This window comes from Lithobates pipiens, unplaced genomic scaffold, assembly GCF_037356315.1.
Source record: "Lithobates pipiens isolate NorthernLeopardFrog02 unplaced genomic scaffold, aLitPip1_a1.2 Scaffold_3, whole genome shotgun sequence".
Taxonomy (NCBI): Eukaryota; Metazoa; Chordata; class Amphibia; order Anura; family Ranidae; genus Lithobates; species Lithobates pipiens.
Genome location: NW_027507790.1, coordinates 20,161,289 through 20,181,917, shown reverse-complemented (window position 1 = coordinate 20,181,917; position 20,629 = coordinate 20,161,289). Strand labels below are relative to the sequence as shown.

The 20,629-nt window shown below is 42.3% G+C and overlaps 1 protein-coding gene across 3 annotated transcripts in view; it reads right to left on the bottom strand.

Moving 5' to 3' along the window:
- MYO18B (myosin XVIIIB) overlaps nucleotides 1-20,629 on the bottom strand; it is an 861,659-nt gene that overhangs the window by 713,838 nt on the left and 127,192 nt on the right. For all 3 annotated transcript variants that reach the window (XM_077461361.1, XM_077461362.1, XM_077461363.1), the window contains one exon: nucleotides 8,996-9,059. In XM_077461361.1, coding sequence (XP_077317487.1) covers nucleotides 8,996-9,059 — 64 coding nt within the window. The remainder of the gene's footprint in view (nucleotides 1-8,995; nucleotides 9,060-20,629) is intronic.

Here is a 20,629-nt window from a genome sequence, read left to right as displayed (position 1 = left end):
CCTTCCCCTTGATCCTCAGTTTTTGATTGTGTTTCTCCCTACACAGCGAAACTGTTTGTTTTTTTCCAAATGACCCGAAGCCTGGGGCTGGTGGTCTCCCCCTGGGAGCCGGACCACAAGCCTGGGAAGCCTCTGGGTCTGGTAGGATATTCTTGTCCTTCCTGGGGGGTTCCCCTATCTTTTCCTCAGGGCGGGCAGCAGAAATTGGAAGAGCCCCCCTGAGAGCTGAAGGACCCTGGGTACAGTGGTGTACCCAGAACTTCAGGGGCCATTATCCTGTCTCCCCCCTCCTTACCTGTACAGGTGGCTGTTCAGACGGGGGTGCTGGCCATCGGTTCTTTCCAGGGGGCTTGTCCCCGACTCCTGGGTCCCCGGTAGCTCGCGTGGGCTGCCGGAGAGGGCGTGGCAACAAGCACCCGCGTCATTTTCAAACTTCGGGAAAATGGCAGCGGCGTTCTTACCCAGGAGGGAAGGCTGAGAGTCAGTAGGAGCAGGCGCCCACATCCTCCTTTCTCTAGAGCGAGGAGGCACCAGTTTACTACGGTGGATGTCTGCCTTAACCACCTCAGATATGAAGATGGGAATGAGGAATGGAAGGCATTGCCCCCCCCCCCCCATGTATATAGACTGACTTCCCTATGGGGACAGCAGTTGGGGGGGGGAGCACTTTGGCGGCTATCCTCCTTGCGTGTGGACCATAAGGATGGAAAAGCAAGCCCGCTGGCTGTGGCAAAAAGAGGAAGACGACAACGGTGAGTACTTTACTTTCCTTTTGCCGTGGGAATTTAGCTGCAAAATCCCCAATTCCAGCCAGAGGGTTCCTGGGCATTTGAGATCTCACCTGGGGTCTGGATTCAAATAGCCCTTAAGCTTCTGCTAAAAACACCAGCCGCAGCTCCCTCTTACATCAGAGAAGCTGTATGGTGGACAGGTGGTGCAGAGGAACGAGTGTGCCTAAACCACTTCAGATGAGAAAGAGGTAGGTAGGCCATTGCTCCCCCTTCCCCGTGTATATACTGACTGGTGCAGTGCAGAACCTGGGGTCGGGATACAAATAGCGCAGACGCCACTGCTAAAACCACCAGCCACAGCTCCCTCTTACAGCAGAGACACTGTGGTTATCGCAGCAGTAGGTTGCCAGCCTCTCCCTACATGCCCAGTTGTGGTACATTTAGTAGGGATGAATATAGCGTACAGAGGGGACCTGGTAGATACAAAGTTACTTACAGGCCAGGTATACCACTGAACAGGTTATTAATTGGGCAGTGGTTGGTGGATTCAGAAGCTCCCCTGGTCAGCAGGTGCACTAGGTTACCGGCCCTATTAGCCCAGCTGCTAGGAATCTGAAGTTGCTTCACAATGTTTAAAAGCTGACCTAACATTCAAGGATGGGCAGAGACCAAGCTACTGTGTGGCACAGTAGGGGTTCCCTTGTCACAGATCCTCCTTTTGGGGGTTGCCTGCTATAGTTAACTTTCATAAGCTCCAACCTCCCACTCCACCTTTACACTGTGTTTATATTATAGTGTAGGAGGTAAGAAGAAACTTTTTTTATTGGTTTGGGCTACAATCCACGCAGTGGCAGATCTAAAGGCGATTCACCATAGATCGCTCCCTACATCCTTTTAATTGAGGATTTTCTGTGCAAACCTATGCAAGAGCTACATAATTAATTGTTTGAAGCCTGCAAATAGCTATTTACCTCCCAGGCTAAACTGGTAACCACCTCTTCTAGAGAGGTCTTAAATTGGTCTCTAGGGCTGGGCTCATTGAGACTTTAGTTGCTAATCAGCACCACCTGGATATGTGCTGGCTAGCGTTTGCTCAGTCTATGGAGGTAAGGTAGGACAACAACTACTACTAATAGTAGGGTGTCCAACCATTTTAGGATCTGTTCCTTCTCTGGTGGTGAAGGTTTAGTATCTACAGCCCAGGCTATGCCTATGAAATAAATTGCCTGTTGGTTATTTCATAAAGGGATAGACCATGACTCCTCATTGGCTGCACACCAGTAGACCTCAGTAGTGAAGGTTTGTGCTTGCTGGGATGTTTTTGTGGCACAGCAGAAATACACATTGAGATTTGTGACATCTCTGCTTATAAGGGCTATATTGCTGTACATCAGAAATGCACTGCACTGAAGCTTGTTTGCTGTCCTTTATATACTAAAGGTACTGCTTTGTTTGGCTACAGATCATAAAAATACAACAGTGAAGGTGGTCTGTACTTTCTGGTTTTGTGTTGCACAGCAGAAATGCACGTCATTGTGTCTGGTGACATCTCTGCTCATAATGGTTATATTGCTGCACATCAGACATACACAAGATTGAGGTCTGTCTGTGGGGCTTTGTGTCCTGTTTTACTGCCTTGTTGGTTACTTATCAGAAAGGCAGCAGTGAAGTCTGATGGTCCTGATTTGCGTGGCGCTGTGCTGATTCAGACAGTGCTATTAACAGCAATGGCTGCCGAGTTTAAACATGCGATTTGACATGTTGAGTCGCATGACAAATCATTTCAATATGGATGTGCTATCTCTATTCATAGTGTTTTATTGTTGCACATCAGATTTATACAGCATTAAGGTCTGTGAGGTTTTGTGTCCTGTATTACTGCCTTATCAGAAAGGCAGCAGTGAAAATTGATGGTTCGAATTTGTTGGGCTACATAGTAGAAATACAAATTGAACCCCTGCCAGGTGTAGTACATATACTGCCTTTGGTAATCCATGTAGCACCACAAAGTGGTGTTGTGCTGATTTTAGCCATGCGATTTGACATGTTGAGTCGCAAGGCCAAATCGCTTCAATATGCATGTGCTATCTCTATTCAGAATTGTTATATTGTTGCACATCAGACATATACAAGATTGAAGGTTGTCTGTCCTTTATGTCTTGCATATTCTGCCTTATTGGCTGCATATCAGAAAGGACACAGCAGTGAAGGTTGCTTGTCTTTTTCTGATTTTGTTTTTGCTGCTCAGCTGAGAGACACATTGAGGATGGTGGCCTCTCTGCTCAGTATTGGTATATTACTACACATCAGACATACACAAAGATTGAATGTTTGTGTCCTGTATGTCCTATATTTACTGCCTTATCGTTTGTATATCAGGCTAAGCAGTGTTTCTCATGGATCTACCTTTCTGCATCTTAGGGATACACAGCAGGGGTTTGTTGGCTGCAATCCTCCAGGGAGTCACAGCATTGGGGACCCCTTACTGGTTCGACCTGAAAATTGCTATTTGTTTTTTTTTTCCCTGCGACCTGTGTAATCTTGAGGTCTGTGGATCCAGGAATCAGGGACTGCTGGTGTCGCACAGACACAAATGGTACCCATTGGAAGCCATAGTATATGACTTCTCATGCGTCTTGCAGTCCCAAGTCGCAGGTTGGGTCGCACGGGTGTGGGAACCCTAAACTTATCTGTCCCTTCTGATTGAGGTTTTGCTACACAGCAGGAATACTCATCATGGCGTTATTGTTTTATTTTGCAGCAGACCAGAAAGATTGCAGCTGTAAAGGCTGTCTGTCTTTTTCCTCAGTGTCTGCTTTTATGTTGTTGCACAGCAGAAATACTCAAGATTGAAGCTTGTTGGTGCTTTCTGTTTCAGAAAAACACAATGCTGCAGGTTGCTTGTGTCCTTTCTCAGTGTTGGTTCTATCTGAACTACACTACAGAAGTGCATGACAGAAAGGATTGTCTTGTCTTCCATATTTTTCCCTGTGGCATAGCAGAAATGCACAACACGGGAGTTGGTGTTCAAATTAATCTTATAACTGTGGTGGTTTGTCAGAAATACACAACATAGAAGTTTGGGTCTTTCTGTCTTTATAGCCTTGTTTTGCTGTACATAGGTAAAGCACAACAGTAAAGGGGGTTCCTGTCCTTTCCGTATTTATATATCAGTTATGACCTAGCTAGCTGCACTAAAGAAATACGCAGCATTTAGGGTTTGCTTGAGTCTTAATGTTTTTACGTCTTGGCAGCACATCAGAAAACCAGACTATGAGGACTGTTTGTCTACGTTGAGGTTCAGATTTGGGTCTCTTCCCATATTTGATATATTGGTTTAGCTAGTCACACTCAGGCACACAACATTGTTGTCTATGCTTGTGTCCTTTCTGTCTAAATCTATTGTGCCGTGCCCACAATCTATGATCATTTTATTTGTGATATTAATAATGCATGTATCACCTTTTGTATTTCAGCCTTCTTTTCCATGGAGGGGCCAGGAGTTCGGGCTGCAGCTGCCACATGTCAGAAAACCTTGACCACTTGCATTCAGGGATGCCAGAACCATTTCCTAGGGTTGAAGCCCTGTAGGGTTATGGGACACTGGAGGAAGGGGATAATGAATCGCCCTGTTTAGTAAGAACTTGGAGAGTTCTGTTCAGAGGAGTATTAGGGCCTGAGGATGAAGTATAAAGATGTATACCCGATCGAATAGGTTTCGGCTTGGTGCATGGCCTTCATTTTGCCCTTTTAGCAAAACTAGACATAGCAATATGGGTAGTCTACTCCTGCTAGGGACTTTAATCTCCTGAAGAAGGCTCTCAGGCGTAAGTAAGGACATAGATTGGGCATGCCTTAAACCCAGGGTTCAAGCTTCTGTTAATCTATTTCCCTTAAGTAGGCTTCCCTTTAGTCTTTTGCTGACATAAAGATAAAAAGGAAGCAGTTTTATTTCCCTCAACAGGATAGTGTTAAGACAGGCCCTTTTATTGATTAATGTAGTGTCCTTGTCTTACACAGGTCTCTTATTTATCTTTTTAGTGGTTCTAAGTAGCACCTACAGGCATAATAGGCCATGGTTGTTAGATGTGTGAGATAGGCAACATTGCTAACCTACAAGTTTAACATGTTTTCTGATTCCATTTTTAAGAGCCCATTTCACCTAGATACTGCATCTGAAGCGGAAAAGGCAGGAACATCTGTGGAGCAGACCTGCAGATCAGCCGCATGATCCAGCTAACATGCCTTCATCAAGCATATGAGCGTATGGAGTGGAGGTAAAGCTCACTGCAGAGCCAAGGTTCGCCAAGAGGGTTTTGCAGTGGCCCCACCCAAGGTAGGCCTGAGGTACTTGTTTATCCTCTCAGGTGTGCCGTCCTGGAAGATGACTTGAGAAAAGTACCAGTTACTTACCGGTAACTGTCTTTCTGGGAAATCTTCCAGGACGGCAGGCCTACTTCCCGCCCGTTGGAGGAGGGAAAATTCTAGAACACTAGAAGGTGAGTACCTATGAGGAATGATTTCCCTTGTGAACCTGGTTCAGGAGTTACTTCTCTACAAACTGAGGATCAAGGGGAAGGGTGGGGACTTAAAACAGCTGTCGATTGATTGTGTTTCCTGTAGGGAGGAGCCTCTCATCTCAGGTGTGCCGTCCTGGAAGATTTCCCAGAAAGACAGTTACCGGTAAGTAACTGGTACTTTTTTGGTTCCTTCTCAGCTATTGTACAGCATGCTGGGGAACAGGAGTCACAAACTGCTGCATGTATTTATTTCACCCATGTCTGTCAGATAACTAAATAAACCTTGCTCATTGTGACCAATGGCAAAATAAAAATGTATTATTTTGACTGTCAATATTATATGGGGCCTGTAGACAGACATCTGTAAAATAAGTACTTCTTTAACTCTTCAATATTCTATATACAACTAAAGAAAATAGACCCTACAAAAATGTCCAGTAATTCCTCAAATCTTTGCTCTCTTGGAGAGTGAAACTGCTGGCATAATCGCCATCTGACACATTTCCTGGTCCCCCGCTATATGCTGTGGTTCCACCTACCAACCCCCTACATCACTATTGTGCCATAGAAGCCAGACAAATTAAAATCCAGGAATCCAGTACATCCAAATGTATGTCAGACGTCCAAGATTTGCAAGCAGTTATGTTCTGCAAGAGAATAAAAAATCAAGGAATGGGTGGGGGTATACATTTTCTTCTACAAGGTCCTTTTCAAAAAATAGGAATTTGGCTGATGTTGCTTTATATAGGAGTGCCCACAGTTATTTAGCAGGATTTAGTGAGGCCAGTGTCCACCTTACAGGTAGTGGGAATTCAAGATTACAGCATACTATATGGGGTAGATAAAATTGAAAAAGTTGAGCTCGCTTAAACTGTTTAACCCCTTTCCAAATTAACCAAACAACTTTTTGATTAACTTGAACATAAAGCAATCAAGTGACAGCTGGCAGTGCAAACTATTGTTATTCGCTCATGCAAAATACGAAGAGTGCACACATTTAAACTTCAGCAGCTGGATAGATTACAAAATGACAGCTGTTTTAAAAAATAAATTGTAAAACTTATAAGGAACTGGACCCAAGAGTCCCACTAATTCAATGATGAGTTTCACATTTGCTGTAAACGAATGCACATATCATGAATACTAACCAGAAACTCCTATGCGGGCACAGATAATAAATACAGGGCAGCCTCTCAAATTAACAGTGATCCAGATTTAAACAGCTGCATTTGGTGGCAACATTTCTTCCTGGCAGGTATTTGAAGAGCGGTTCTGGCTATTTAGCACTTTGTCATGTGAGATGATCACACAGAGGAATCATTCTGAGAGACTCAAGGAGTCAAGGAGGAAATTTTGCAGGAGCCGCTCTAGGCAGTGGAGCTGTCTTTCATGCTACATTTACTAACATTTCACATGAATCGTTTCACAGATTAACAGGTTTTATTGCTCAACCTATACATATAGCGTCTATAAATTCCTGAACTGAAAGCCTTAAGGCAGACACACATTAGGGGAGACTGACTTGATAGTGCACATTACCAGTGTTGAGAAATGATAAATATTACCACTTTCAGCAGTTCTGACAATTTCTGATTTGAAGGCATGGTATTAAAAATAATTCAATGGTTACACAACTAGCAATACAACTGCAAAACACTATTCTAGGCAACAAGTGATAGCATTCAGTGATTGCAGTTCAGTCAAATCTTCAGCCAAAACTTTTTGTGTGTTTTGGATAGTTCTGAGTACATACATTGGTGAAATTTCTATTGCTGTTCATGACTACTTTGGAGAGATTTCACCCAATTTCCTGTCCCTGCGACAGCCTGTGTCAGCAAGACAAAAAAAAAAAATAGGTGAGCAGAAGCCACAGGGGAAGGAGACTCTGACAATAAGGAAATGGACAAAGACTTTAACCCCTTACTTTTTTACTGAAAACTTGGCCTGACTGCAGTAAAAACCTGATATGTGTTTTGTCTCTTCACCGCTCAGTCTAAAATAAAAATAAAGAGGCATGGATCTAACTGTATAATCCCCTGTAAAATAATCATACAGCACACCTTAAGGTTCACATATATGCGAATCAGCTGCATTTTGAACCATATGCAATTCGCATAACATGTGATCCAGATCGGCTTTCAATGGAACCGGATCACAAATATGTGAGCCCAGCCTTATAGTCAGGAGGAGGACAGCAGGAGTGTCTGATGACTATGCTGTTTAATCTTTCCTCTGTTTCCTGCATCACCAATCACATGTAAGCTTCCAATCATGTTTAAATCTGATTGAGGACTGTAGATAATGATAATTTCATAATTTAGCCAAAGACGCACAGGACTCCTGTGCAAGCCACTCCACAGCCGCCACAGAGAACTGGTCACAATCTCCTATCGTGCGAATTGGAATTGGGGGAAACCTGCATTCAATTCACACTAGTGTGAGCCCAGCCTGATCCCAGGCTGGTACAGTGATGTAGTGGGTAGCACTTTCGCCTAGCAGTAAAAAGGGTCACTTCAAATCCCAAACATGGCACTACCTGCCAGGAGTTTGCATGTTCTCCCTGTGCCTGCGTGGGTTTCCTCCCACACTCCAAAGACATGCTGGAAGGTTAATCTAGAATCACCATATTAACGACAAAAGAGAAGAGGTAGAACGGATGCAGACAGGCCGTGATCCCTTATGAATCTGAAAATGTCATTTTTTAACGCTGATTGGGCTGTACTCTCACATGTATTATATATTCAATATATATATATATATATATATATATATATATATATATATATATATATATATATATATATATATATATATATATATATATATATATATATATATATATATATATATATATTATATATTATATATATATATATATATATATATATATATATATATATATATATATATATATATGTGTGTGTATATGTGTGTGTGTGTGTGTGTTATAAATGTAAAACCACAAAGTGTTCCACTATTCTGCTAACAATTTGGTTCTAGCTGTAGGAACCCAGAGTGGAAGAACTATAAGTACACTATTATTCCACCAAAAATGGAATAATAATGTGCACACACTAAGCAAGGACAGCAATGTTGTGGACCCAAGTGTATTTCATTGGCAGATAGAGCAGTGGTCTGCAACCTTTAATTATATATTACCTAGAATTGTGTTACTTGCAGTCAGGAATATAATATGTGGCATCCCTTGAATCCTTGTCATCCTAGACAATGGCCTGTGTTGACCATGCAAAAATCTGGCCCTGAATATGTACATGTCTAAAGAGACACCACCAATCCCACATATGTAATAAAGTCAATCATAGAAGGCAGTTCCTCTATCCAAACTCAGGTAATGTGCAGGCTTGCTGCCCTCATCAGATTAGGTAGATCTTTAGATAGAGTTACTAAAGCAAAAAAAAAGCACCATAAACAAAGAGGTGCAGTTCTCTTTTTTTAGGAATATTCATCCCACCCATCCCTAAAAAATATTCTATAAGGATAAAAACAATTGTTACTGCTAAGTAATTTTTTTTTATTTTTTTATTTGTTTGCTGAAAGATGAGATGTAATGGCTTCTTTGTGGATCTCTGTGCAGCACAGATTTTATGAAATACACTTGGCTTCATACCTAAAACATGTAACAATGCAAGAAAAAAACAAAAACGTGCAGCGGCATGGTAGAACAAAAAGGAAAGGGGCTGCAATACAGCCAGTGTTTGCATTACATTATAAAACATCTCCTACCTTCACAATTGGCACAATTCCAAAGGAGTGGTTATCTACCATCTGGTGCAGGTGCAGCTGCGACCTGGGCAAAGTTAAGAAATGTTACAATCACAAATAGCACTTTTTAATTTACATACAATACATAAAGCATTACAGCTCGTGAAAAAAAGGTAAAATCATATGGTTATGTGATACTATACTGCTACAGTTATTTAGCGCTGAGGTAGTATCATTTCATGGTGCCCAATATATTCCCGCTCAGAAATAGGCTTTTACACTCTATGCTGGTAAAATTTACAGAGCAGCTAAAACCAATTGCTGGCATCTCTATGTAAATGTAAAGAGATAAACTCCAAAATAATGTGAGATCAAGTTGTTTTTTCTTTCTACCCACAAACAGCAAAGGACACTTTAATAAGTCAGAAAAGTTGAATTTGAAGGCTTGCTTTGAATCCAGCTCTCAACTGAAATCAGAGGAGGTCACTGCAAGTATGACTTCTGTGTTTAATGAATAAATAATGAGAGGCAAGTTGGGATAGGACATACCGCCAACTGCAATCTTCTTTTTTACAAAGCTTTAAAGTAGAACTAAGGTCTTTTTTTTTTAATTTTGGATAGAGAAAAGGAGAATTATAACCCTTTTCATGTTTTATTAATTTTTTTGCCACCTGTGTCCCATTGGGGATGTTTCCCTTCACTTCCTGTTCCATGGCCATAACAGGAAGTGAGTGAAATTCCCTCCAAAGTGAGAGAATCCCTGGGTTTAACCAGGGTCACCAGAACCATTGGAAGATTTCCCCTTTATTAGTGTTCTGGAAACTCAAAATGTAGGGTTTTCTTTTACTTTTGATGATAATGTCAAGCAGGACAAATAGAGAAGGTGAATCTCATGAATGAATGAATGAATGAATGAATGAAATACTTATATAGCGCACAATGCGAACTGAATCGCCTCTTCAGATCTCACAAACAGGGGCACAGACAGAAATAAAATCCTAACAGGTGTTCTAAATTCCTCTCTAATCTGCCCACAAAAAAAAGCAGTGTTGCCTTTAGTTACACTTTAATTAAAATTACTATTATTTCAAATAAACTGTGTGATCCTCTATTCTTTCTTACAGAAGTGCACAGCTTTGACCAGGGCAAGAAATTATTGACAGGCAAGAAAGCAATGTAGTGAATAAAACAGAGAGTGGAGCCATTTTTAACAGATGCTATTCTTGTATGCCAGCTCATCCCGAACAGCAACTGTTTAGGAACCAAATTCAACATTTCTATGGAGTAAGAATAACATTGCTGAATCCCGATCAACGTAAATTTAACACTTTCCATGCATAAATCTAGTGCAGGGATTTTCCCCACAGTACTCACAGCACATTTGTCTACCACTTAGATGTCCCCAGTTTGATGACCGTAATCATTCAACCTACTTCATCATTAACCCAGATTACCCTGAGCCCACCTTCAGCCTGCGACTGAACAGTGAAAGAAGAAGCAACACAGTGATGATCTGATCTCTTTATCACTCTGCTTTTTCTTCCTATCAGCATACATCTTGCAGGCTCAGGAACTGATAGGCTGCTTGCACTGCTTCTTCCTTTCACACTCCATCTCTGCTATGAAGAGATTGCAATAAGCCAAGTCTAGGTTAGTTTCAGTTTTTTACACTGTTTGCATTTATCAATTACATAATATGATGTCATATTAAAGCCTATCTCCACAATTAATGTGCCTTTAAATAATTTGTGTGGGCTACACTGTTGCAAACAAACTATTTCCTTCATTAACAGGTGCACTTGCTAGGAATACTGTATACACTTTATGTAGTATCAGCTATATACAGTATAAAGGGCTATGTTCCAGCAGTGGAACAGGAACTTCCTGTCCGGTTCCCGAAACACATTTGAGTCGGGCTGAGCACTGCTTACCCACCCCCAATACACTTTGTATTCTGTGACTGGATACAACACTTCCTCTGATTGGCTGAGGCGAAAATTATGGCTTCATCCACACTTCCCCTGTAGGAGTTGCAAATGTGAAGGTTCCGCACTGCTGCACAGCCAGTCACATTGTGTTTTCTTCTAACATCCAAACACAGAAACCAGTCTTTTGCTTGTTTTTGTTGTTTTATTAGGGAATAATAACTTGGATGGGGTAGGGATTATGGGATGCCCAACTTGACAATAATAACTTAACCAGGGATAAGGTCCTTCCTATTTACAACTTTCACTCCTTCCTCCTGAACAAATCTCAATCCTTTGCACAGCTCTGCTGGGTTCACTCTTTTAGGAGCTAACCGCCATTTTTGTTAGCTTAGCAACAGCCCCTTACAGGGTAGGAACTTTCATTCCCTTGGACAGCACACACTGGAGCTCTCCCAGTACAAGGCTAAAAACGTAAGCACTCTGCTGTCTTCAATAGAGACCTGCTACAGAAGGCAGCCCACTAGTTTCAAAATGTTCTCCAACTTTCCAGAACCAGGGGGAGTACCAGAGGTCTGTCTGTATGAGTCATGATAGGCGCTGGCCTAACCTCTAATAACCTTGACCCAGATTCCATGGCTCAAGCTTATCTGTGAGCCAGATTATAGTCTACCTGTACTACTGCTAGTAGAACACTAGAGGGTGCTCACCATTGTAGCCCATCAGTGTCCATCAGTGCAGCCTATCGGTGTTAATCAGTGTCCTTCAGTGCCACCTCATCAGTGCCCATTAGTGCAGCCTATCGGTGTCCAACAGTGCAGCCTATCAGTGTCCATCAGTGCAGCCAACCAGTGCAGCCCATCAGTGCCACCTCATCAATGCCCATCAGTGACACCTCATCAGTGCCCAGCAGTGCAGCCTATCAGTGTCCATCGGAGCCTAGCAGTGTCGATCAATGTCCTTCAGTGCAACCTCATCAGCGCCCACCAGTGCAGCCTATAAGTGTCCATCAGTGCAACCTATCAATGCCCATCAGTGCCACCCCATCAGTGTGCATCAGTGCCACCTCATCAGTGCTCACCAGTGCAGCCCATCAGTGCCCATCAGTGCCACTTCATTAGTGCCCGCCAGTGCCGCCCATCAGTGTCCATCAGTGCCACCTCATCAGTGCCTACCAGTGCAGACTTCCAGTCTCACCTCATCAGTGCCCAATAGTGAAGCCCATCAGTGCAGCCCATCACTGCCACCTCATCAGTGTCCATCAGTGCAGCCCATGTGTCCTTCAGTGCCACCTCATCAGTGTCCACCAGCGCAGCCCATCAGTGTCCACCAGCAGAGCGCTCTCGGCTCTGTTCCGCTTCCCCCTCCCCTGACCACTAACAGAAGGCAGAGTGTCTTGAGCGCCCGTCGAGGCCATACTCCATTCGACCGCTCGGGCTGCTCTGTCTGCTGTTTGTGGCTGAGTGACAGGCCCAGCCGGGAGATCACCCAGCGCTTGTGGGTGTCTGGGAGCCAGCAGCCAAATGCGAGAGACTCCTGTGACTCGCGGGAGACTTGGGATGCCTCACAATGCACATTTTATCATCTGTTACTGAAATAATGTGGAGGGGGTCATAAATAAAACTGAAAACTTTACTAAGAGGAAAACAAAAGCTGCTATTATTAACCTAATTTTGAATATACAGGTAACTGCTGTCTTTGGTTCTAAGTAAGTGACTCAGAGGACATTAAAGCAGACAGGCAGTTATGATTTTTACAAGAGGAATTTAGCAATAGCAGCCTACTGTATTTATTTTCTCAGTACATATTTGCTTCAATAAGGTAAATTGGAATGAACAATGTACAGCAATCAACAGGCACATAAATCATCTTCATTTGTCCTAACTGTTCTTAGATAAACCTATATGGGTTGCTGAAGGTTATCACAGATGGCACATCATTATTGCCCCTTGACTTGCAATAAAATGAACTCAATACTCTTATAGAATACAGAACATGACTTCAAATCTAGAAGACCTGTATCCCTACCATTCTAGATCTAGGCATCTGGCAATTTGGTAGTATAATGAAAAGCCAGTGAAACATGCAAATCCATAATATGAATATAATGGGACTCAAATGGGTCTATTTAAAAAAAAAAAATACTGTGCAACTATCCCCAACATCTGCACAGCTATCACTCATAGGCACCATAATATGTGTAATATGTTTACTTCCCTTGATCGTCAGCTCCATCTAGCGGTCATAGTGTGGTATTTATCTGAAATTATGGGAAAATACTGCATTATGGCCACTAGATGATAGAAAGTGCACCCATTACACCAATTATGTTGTGACAACAGTGCAAATGTTGGAGATATTTCCACAGTAAATGTTTTATAGACTTCCTAAATAACCCAGAATATCTACAATTGAGTTCAGCTAATACATTTTTCTGATATCTACCCTCAGCATTCCAAACCTTTTTAATTGTTTAGCAATGCTCCAGCTAGAGACAATGTAGAGGTACCCTGTGGTCCCTGTTGTATTAGTCATTTTAGAGTTAAAATCCATAGAAAAATGTATGAGTATGTTTGTGATTGCTGTCATAAGTCAAAAAAAATATATTTGTTTTGGACAGGTTGGCTAGGAGCTGCAGATAATATACTCCTCACAGTCTTTTTTAATGCTAAACACAAATAGGTAGGAGAAGTTTGTTTATATATGTTGGACACTAAGCTTGTCTATCTTATGAATGTGTATTGCTACCACCAGAGGAATCGCTTTATTTTGATTTCTCTGCACACCTGAAGATGACACACGTCACTCACCCAGCACTTACTGACACACGTTGAGATATATTAAACAGATTATTAGGCCAAGCATAGCCTAAAAGAAGAGGGGATTAGCAAGAGCATTTACGCAAACAATCAATAAGAAAGAACAGAATAACTTGTATGATGTTATCCTCTTACCAGACCCATGACACTTCTGGGTCTTGGGCACGTGCTCTGAGTTAGTAAAAATCAAGTTCAAGTCAGACAGGTACAGAAGTTGCTGAGATCTCTCTCTTTAAATCCAGCTGAGACCCTCTTTTCCTTCTTTACAAGTGGTGGGGGTGTTCTCTAGTACAGTTTTTGTAATCCAAAGGTGCACTGGACTGTCCTCAAATAAAGGCTACAGTGTTTTAAAAAAAAGTATTAATACCCCTTGAAATTTTCCACATTTTGTCATGTTACAACCACATATGTAAATGCATTTTGTTGGGATTGTATGTGATAGACCAACACAATGTAGCACATAATTGTAAAGTGGAAGGAAAATTATAAATGGTTTTCAAATTTATTTTTTTCAACTAAACATCTGAAAAGTGTGGAATGCATTTGTGCAGCCCCCTGAGTCAATACTTCGTAGAACCACCTTTCACTGCAATTACAGCTGCAAGTCTTTTTGGGTATGTTGCTACCAGCTTTTCAAATCTAGGGAGTGAAATTTTTGCCAATTCTTTTTTGGCAAATAATAGCTCAAGCTTTGCCAGATTGGAGTCTTGCCACAGATTCTCATTTGGATTTAGGGCTGGACTTTGGGTCATTCTAACACATGAATATGCTTTGGCTGTAACACGACAAAATGTGGAAAATGTCAAGGGGTATGAATACTTTTTCAAGGCACTCTAATGCCGCGTACACACGGTCGGAGAATCCGTTGGAATGCGTCTTATCGGACCGTGTCGTCAGATAATCAGACTGTGTGTGGTATGCATTGGACTGATTCCATCTGAATCTCCGTTGGACCCAATTTTCCAACATGTTGGAAATATTTTCCAACCAACTGGGCCGGTCGGACGTAATCCGATCATGTGTAGAGAATTTTGATCGGACCAAGTGCCACGCATGCTCAGATCAAATTCCTACATCAAAGCTATTGGCTACTAGCCTAAATCTAGTTCCATCGTAACGAAATCACGTCATCACGTTCTGAAAGATCGGATTTTTCGACAACTTAGTCCGACCATGTGTATGCAACAGTTTCGGACACAATCCGTCAGACTAAATCTGACGGACAAAATCCGACGGATTTGGTTGTGGAAATCTCCGACCGTGTGTACAGGGGCTAAGTCCACCCCACTAGGACAGAACTATTTTACAGAACCAGTAAACAACAAAAATAAGTGGCCAATAAGTCTTTCACCACAGCAGGCATGCTCCAGACTATGCATTTCCACATAGATCTCTAAAAGGGTCTTCCCTTGCAAATTAGTACCCAGCAGTAGTAGCCAATGGTTCTCTCCTGATGGCCAGGGGTCTGTTGATGGTCACAGTTATTCGTCTCATCCAGGTAGTGAAACACTGATACACAGGGCAGGCTCTTAGGATCCAGGCCCCCTCACACGTAGAATTGCAAAGAGTATGATAGAAGCAGCATTCTCTGATCAGCACTCTTTTCCTGGACAGCACAGCCTCAGATCATTCCAGTAAAACTCTAGCCACACACCACTGTTCCCCAGGCCCTCTGGGAGATGTAGTCCCTCTCTTCCTCCCAGCACCAGGGCTGTGCTGCTTTATTGACTACGTTCCCCAGCCACCTGCAGACCACTTATGCTTGCTCTGGTGCATCAGCCAATCACTCAATCCAGACCCAACCAGGGTGACTGCCCCCTGCTGTGGAGACACTGCATAGACAAGTATTGCAAAGTGGTCTCCTCAAAGATGACTGCTGCACTTTCCATTAATGAATATTCAGTTCAACCTTGTCCACATTGCAAAAGGGTAATACAGCAGCAACAGAGGCATATGTCACAGCAGTTATCAGCTATAGCCCAGGGTACAAATGATTTTTTATTTTTTTTTATAATTATGGTAATAAAGTCATGGTATAGCAATACTGAGAGTTAACCCAAGTGATTGTAAAGGCTTAATTTTTTTTTCTGCTCTGGTTTTGCACAGAGCAGCTCTGTTCCCCCTCTCCTGGCTCCTTCTATTCTCTATTCTATTCTATTCTCCCATAGCAAGCCACAGTGCAGCTCAGCCTGCCCCCCCCCCCCCCCATTCTCTGCTCACAAGATTTGATTAACAGCAGCAGGAGCCTATGGTTCCTGAAACTGAGCATCCTGTGAAAAGAGGGGAGCGCTGCAGCAGACAGGCGCAGCGCTGGATTGGGTCAGGCTTAGGTAAGTATTTTATGGGCGGCTGGAGGGAACTGATATGGAAATATTTTTTACCTTAATGCAGAGAATACATTAGGGTAAAAATACAATTTACCTGCACAACCACTTCAATTTTGGTGCTTTCGTCCAGGAGTTTTTATCCATTGGATTGCTATGAGATAGAACACCATAGTCTTGTGAAGAAAATCCTGCAAACAGTTATTCTCTGATCTCAAAACATACTCACAAATTGAGGACTGAGGTGAGTTGGTGCAGCCTTTTCTGACAGTTGAGTTCCAAGGGGTGTACCATTTAATGGGCTAGGACCGAGATGACTAAAACAGGTACAAAGCAGAAATCTGGTCTGGAGAGGGTTGAAGTGTCCAAGGGTCTGTGATGCCTAGGAGGGCATCTGTTGTTTTGCCCTGTGGCTACATGGAAAATGTGCCAGGGAATACATGTCCAGAGGAATGATTCCTGAAGTGAGGCATTCAAAAGAAAGATGGCAACACCTGCCATCTGACGTATTAAGGTTGTTGCTGATAAAAATGTGAAAGAGACAGTATGTGTCTAATAAAAGCACTTTAAAGTGACCACTTTTTGCTCTAAGTGTAAGTTTGTAGTATGAAGTTCTAACTGTCTCATCTCTACATAGATTGCAGATGTAAGAACCCGATGTCAGTTGTGCAATGTCATAGCTAAGGACGAGGAGACTCTCTGTTTACCCATTTACTATGCATCAGCCCCCTCCTGATTTCCATTAGACTTTGTCTTGACACAGGACATTAATCAGGCTATTCCCTGGCTGTAAAAATCCCATTGCCTGAACCATGTATCAAATCCTTTACAGGCAATGTCAATATAACATGAAGCCGATAACCGATGGGGAGAAGCTTTTTGTAAAACTCTCCAGGGGTTCTTCACTGCCAAGTGGGAAGCTGCTGCTGGCTAAAAAATACAAGATGAGCTTAGGTTTTATCAAGTGCAATTTCAATTGAAGTATACTAATGCATGGCTAGCAATGTATTAATTACATCCAAACAGGATCCCTTAGAGGACACAGATTTACCCTTCCTCACTGAACATATTAGACAATGAAGAAATATTATAAACAAAATTCTAAAGACCACCACATCAATTCAGGACTTTTTTTATGAAACATCAACACATGTAGCTCTATGTATGCTAAATTCTACAGACTCTAAAAATGGTACAGCTTATTAAAAACAGAACTGGCAAATTTTATGCAGAAATGCCTGATTTACTAGGCAGACACTCATCTGCATTTGCCTTTTGGCTGTTATAAACACTTTGCCGTTCCTGTTAAACGTGTGAAAAGAGCTTCCACTGACCTCTGTAAATGTACTACAAAACATTATCACAAAAAGAATGCCCGCAATGGTTGTTTACATTCAGTAGATGTTGTACTCCATCTAGTGATTAAAATGGTGAGTTCCCCTTCAGATAGCAATAGAATAGAATCTCTTCTTGCTACATAGAAAAAGTTCAACAGTGACACTGCTTAGAGCAGCCAGGGCCACTCCAGGGGTTGAAAGGGCTTCCTTGAGTAATGAACAATTTCTGTTGCTCTGTAACCATTGACATCAAATATCCTTTTTAGCTAGCTCCCTGTCTTGCCCCTGATTAACAATGTAAGGGGTTTTTTCGCCCACTTGCAACTAATAAAAGGGGATCCTATTCCCACTGACCATCAATAAAAGTGGGAACTTTTCCACTGATCGCCAACATAATAGGGGCACTACAGTTTTTATTGTCTGTTTCTTTTCCGGTCATTATCTTTATCAAATTTATTTTGTTAATTCTTCTTCTCTATGACACTTAATACACGTGAGCAAGTCAAGCGATTGTTGCTTTTTTTTTTGTATGACACTTTTGAAGCAAGCAAGGCAACAGCATTGCTAAATAGGGGAGACTGATGGCAGGGGAAAGGTTTGGCAAGATTCTCTTCAGCCATGGTAAATAAAGGTATATTCTCCTCTGCAGGCTCCAACTAGTGAACTTTACCAATCAGCCAAAAATCTGCTTCAGGTAGCATATTCTGATTTTAAAATGTGTGATCATGTCATAATCACCTCTGTTTACATCAAAGCAGAAAGATACAATTGTCTATTGGTAAAAAAGTAAATGTTTCTTCCTGCTCCCTGATAATGCTTTGCGTGCAAATTGACAGACTTTTACCTGAGGTAAGTAGTTACTTTCCACCTCCTAAGGACAACTTCACCTTTAGGGCTAGTTTACACTTGCTTCAAAACATGGCTTCAGACATGCTTTGTTAAAGCACTCTGAATGCTAGTCTAAGCCGCTGTCACTAAATAAAATGGTTAGATTACAGTCCTGTTTACACCTTGCTTTTGGCTGGTGCCTTGATGAGGCTTCGGTGGGACTTTGATGAGGCTTTGGTGGAGCTTCAATGGGTCTTTGATGGGGCTTCGGTGAGGCTTTGGTAGGGTTTTGATGAGGCTTCGTTGGGGCTTCGTTGGGGCTTCGATGGGGCTTCGATGGGGCTTTGGTGGGGCTTTGGTGGGGCTTCATTGAGGCTTTGGTGGAGCTTTGTGAGGCTTCAAGTAAGACTTAGACTTAGACTTAGACTAAGGCCGCGTACACACGCGGGGACTGTTCGCCCAACTTTGTCCGTCAAACAGTTTCGGCAAACAGTCCGCTCAAAATTAGCATGGACGGACATGGCCACACACGACGAACGAACAGTTTGCTGAAACCGTGCGCGATGACGTGAACGGCACGTACGACGGGACGAAAAATACGACGTCCTATACACTGCATTATAACTTTCGGCGTGTAAATCCTTTCTGAGCATGCACGGTACTTAGTTTGACGAACAAGCCTACACACGGGCGGACTGTTCGCTCAAACAAGGTTTCAGCGGACAGTTTTACGGAATTTCCGAAAAACCTTGTTCGTCAAACTGTCCGCTGAAACTGTCCGCTGAAAGCCCACACACGAGCGGACTGTCCGCCCAAACACTGTTCAGCGGACAAAGTTGGGCGAACAGTCCGCGCGTGTGTACGCGGCCTTAGACTTCTATGGAGGCTTTGAAGACGCTTTGAAGCACCACTAAAGCTACATGGGGTATAGTTTTTGAAGCAAAGCCGAAGCAAAGCAAAGCAAGATGTAAACAGGACTGTAAGCTAACAATTTTTTTTTTTTTTCGTGACAGGAGCTTTGAGTAGCATTCAGAGGGCTTTAACAAAGCCTGTCCGAAGCCTTGTTTTGAAGCAAGTGTAAACTAGCCATTAATGTGTGTTGAAGCCGAGGCAAGTGTAAATGAGCCCTTAGTGTCACAGCGTGCATGCTCAATATAAAGAGGAGTCGGCCAGAAATATGTTGGCGGAAGTTAATAGATCTGAGATGAAGATAAGAGATATGCCTGAAGGGCTGCACTCAGTGGAAGTGAAGGGATATTTTTAAAAAGACAACTTCAATAAGAGTGTATTTGGTGCAATTGCTCTGTTCCTGGATCAATGTTCTCATTCTGTCTCATTTAATGAAGAAAAAAATTGATCAGTGTACATGTCCCTTTTACAGAAATTGGTTATTGTCTCTCTTCTCTCCTCACCCTGTCAACGTGAGGAAAGGAGTGCCGATAACTGGCTTCTGTTTACATCTGTGATCAGCTGTGATTGGACACAGCTGATCACGTGGTAAAGAGATGCTGCGATCAGCAGTGTCCGGAAGACAAAGTAATAACAAAGTAATAACAAAGTACACCGCCAACGCCCCCCCCCCCCCCCCCGCAGTGGGCATGATCATTGGAGGCCGTCATATGACGGCCCCCCAGAGCTAGCCCGCCTCGCTGTAGCGATCAACTACATAATTCAAATAGATTTAGGGAATAAAATTGACCTATAATCTTGCCCATTATGTCTCTGCTGGGTAGGTTTATTCCTCTATTTACTCTGGTGAACACTGTCATTAAGATAGAAAGTAAGGGGAAATGCAAAATTATAGAGTTGTCATAGGAGTAAGAGGTGAGAGGATATCTTCCAATGTGAGGCCAATAATATATTGACAATCGTCTAAGATGGGAACGTCACAAATTTTAGAGAGCTTTCCTCTCACTTACTGTTTGGCCTCCAGGACAGGAAGTGAAAGAAGAATTGTATTACTGATCCATCCAAACCAGCCAACACTGTTTATAGTCTGAGCCACAAAAAAAGTGGAAGGGGGCACTCTGAAGGTGAGTATAAAGTGAGATAGGCTTTAAATAGAGCCTGTCGCTTTTCCCTGATTGGGAAAAGTGACTACACTTCATTAATTCTTTTGTGCAGCCAAGCCATTTTCATATTGCACTGGTTTCATTTTGGTTACCATCAGTTAATTTAGTTAAGAATTAGCAGATGAAGCAAATCTACATTTCATCTGAGCACCACAATTCAAAAGTGCTACTTAATTTATTTTTTATATTTAAAGTAAAGTCACCCATCCATCCATGTCTCCATGCTTTATTTTTCTAAGAAATCACTTCGAAAAACACCCCCTTAGTATTTCTGGCCATGGCTATCTTGAATATGGGCAAATGATTCATGTAGCATTTACGTCATGGAATCCATCTGCCCTTAGCTCAGT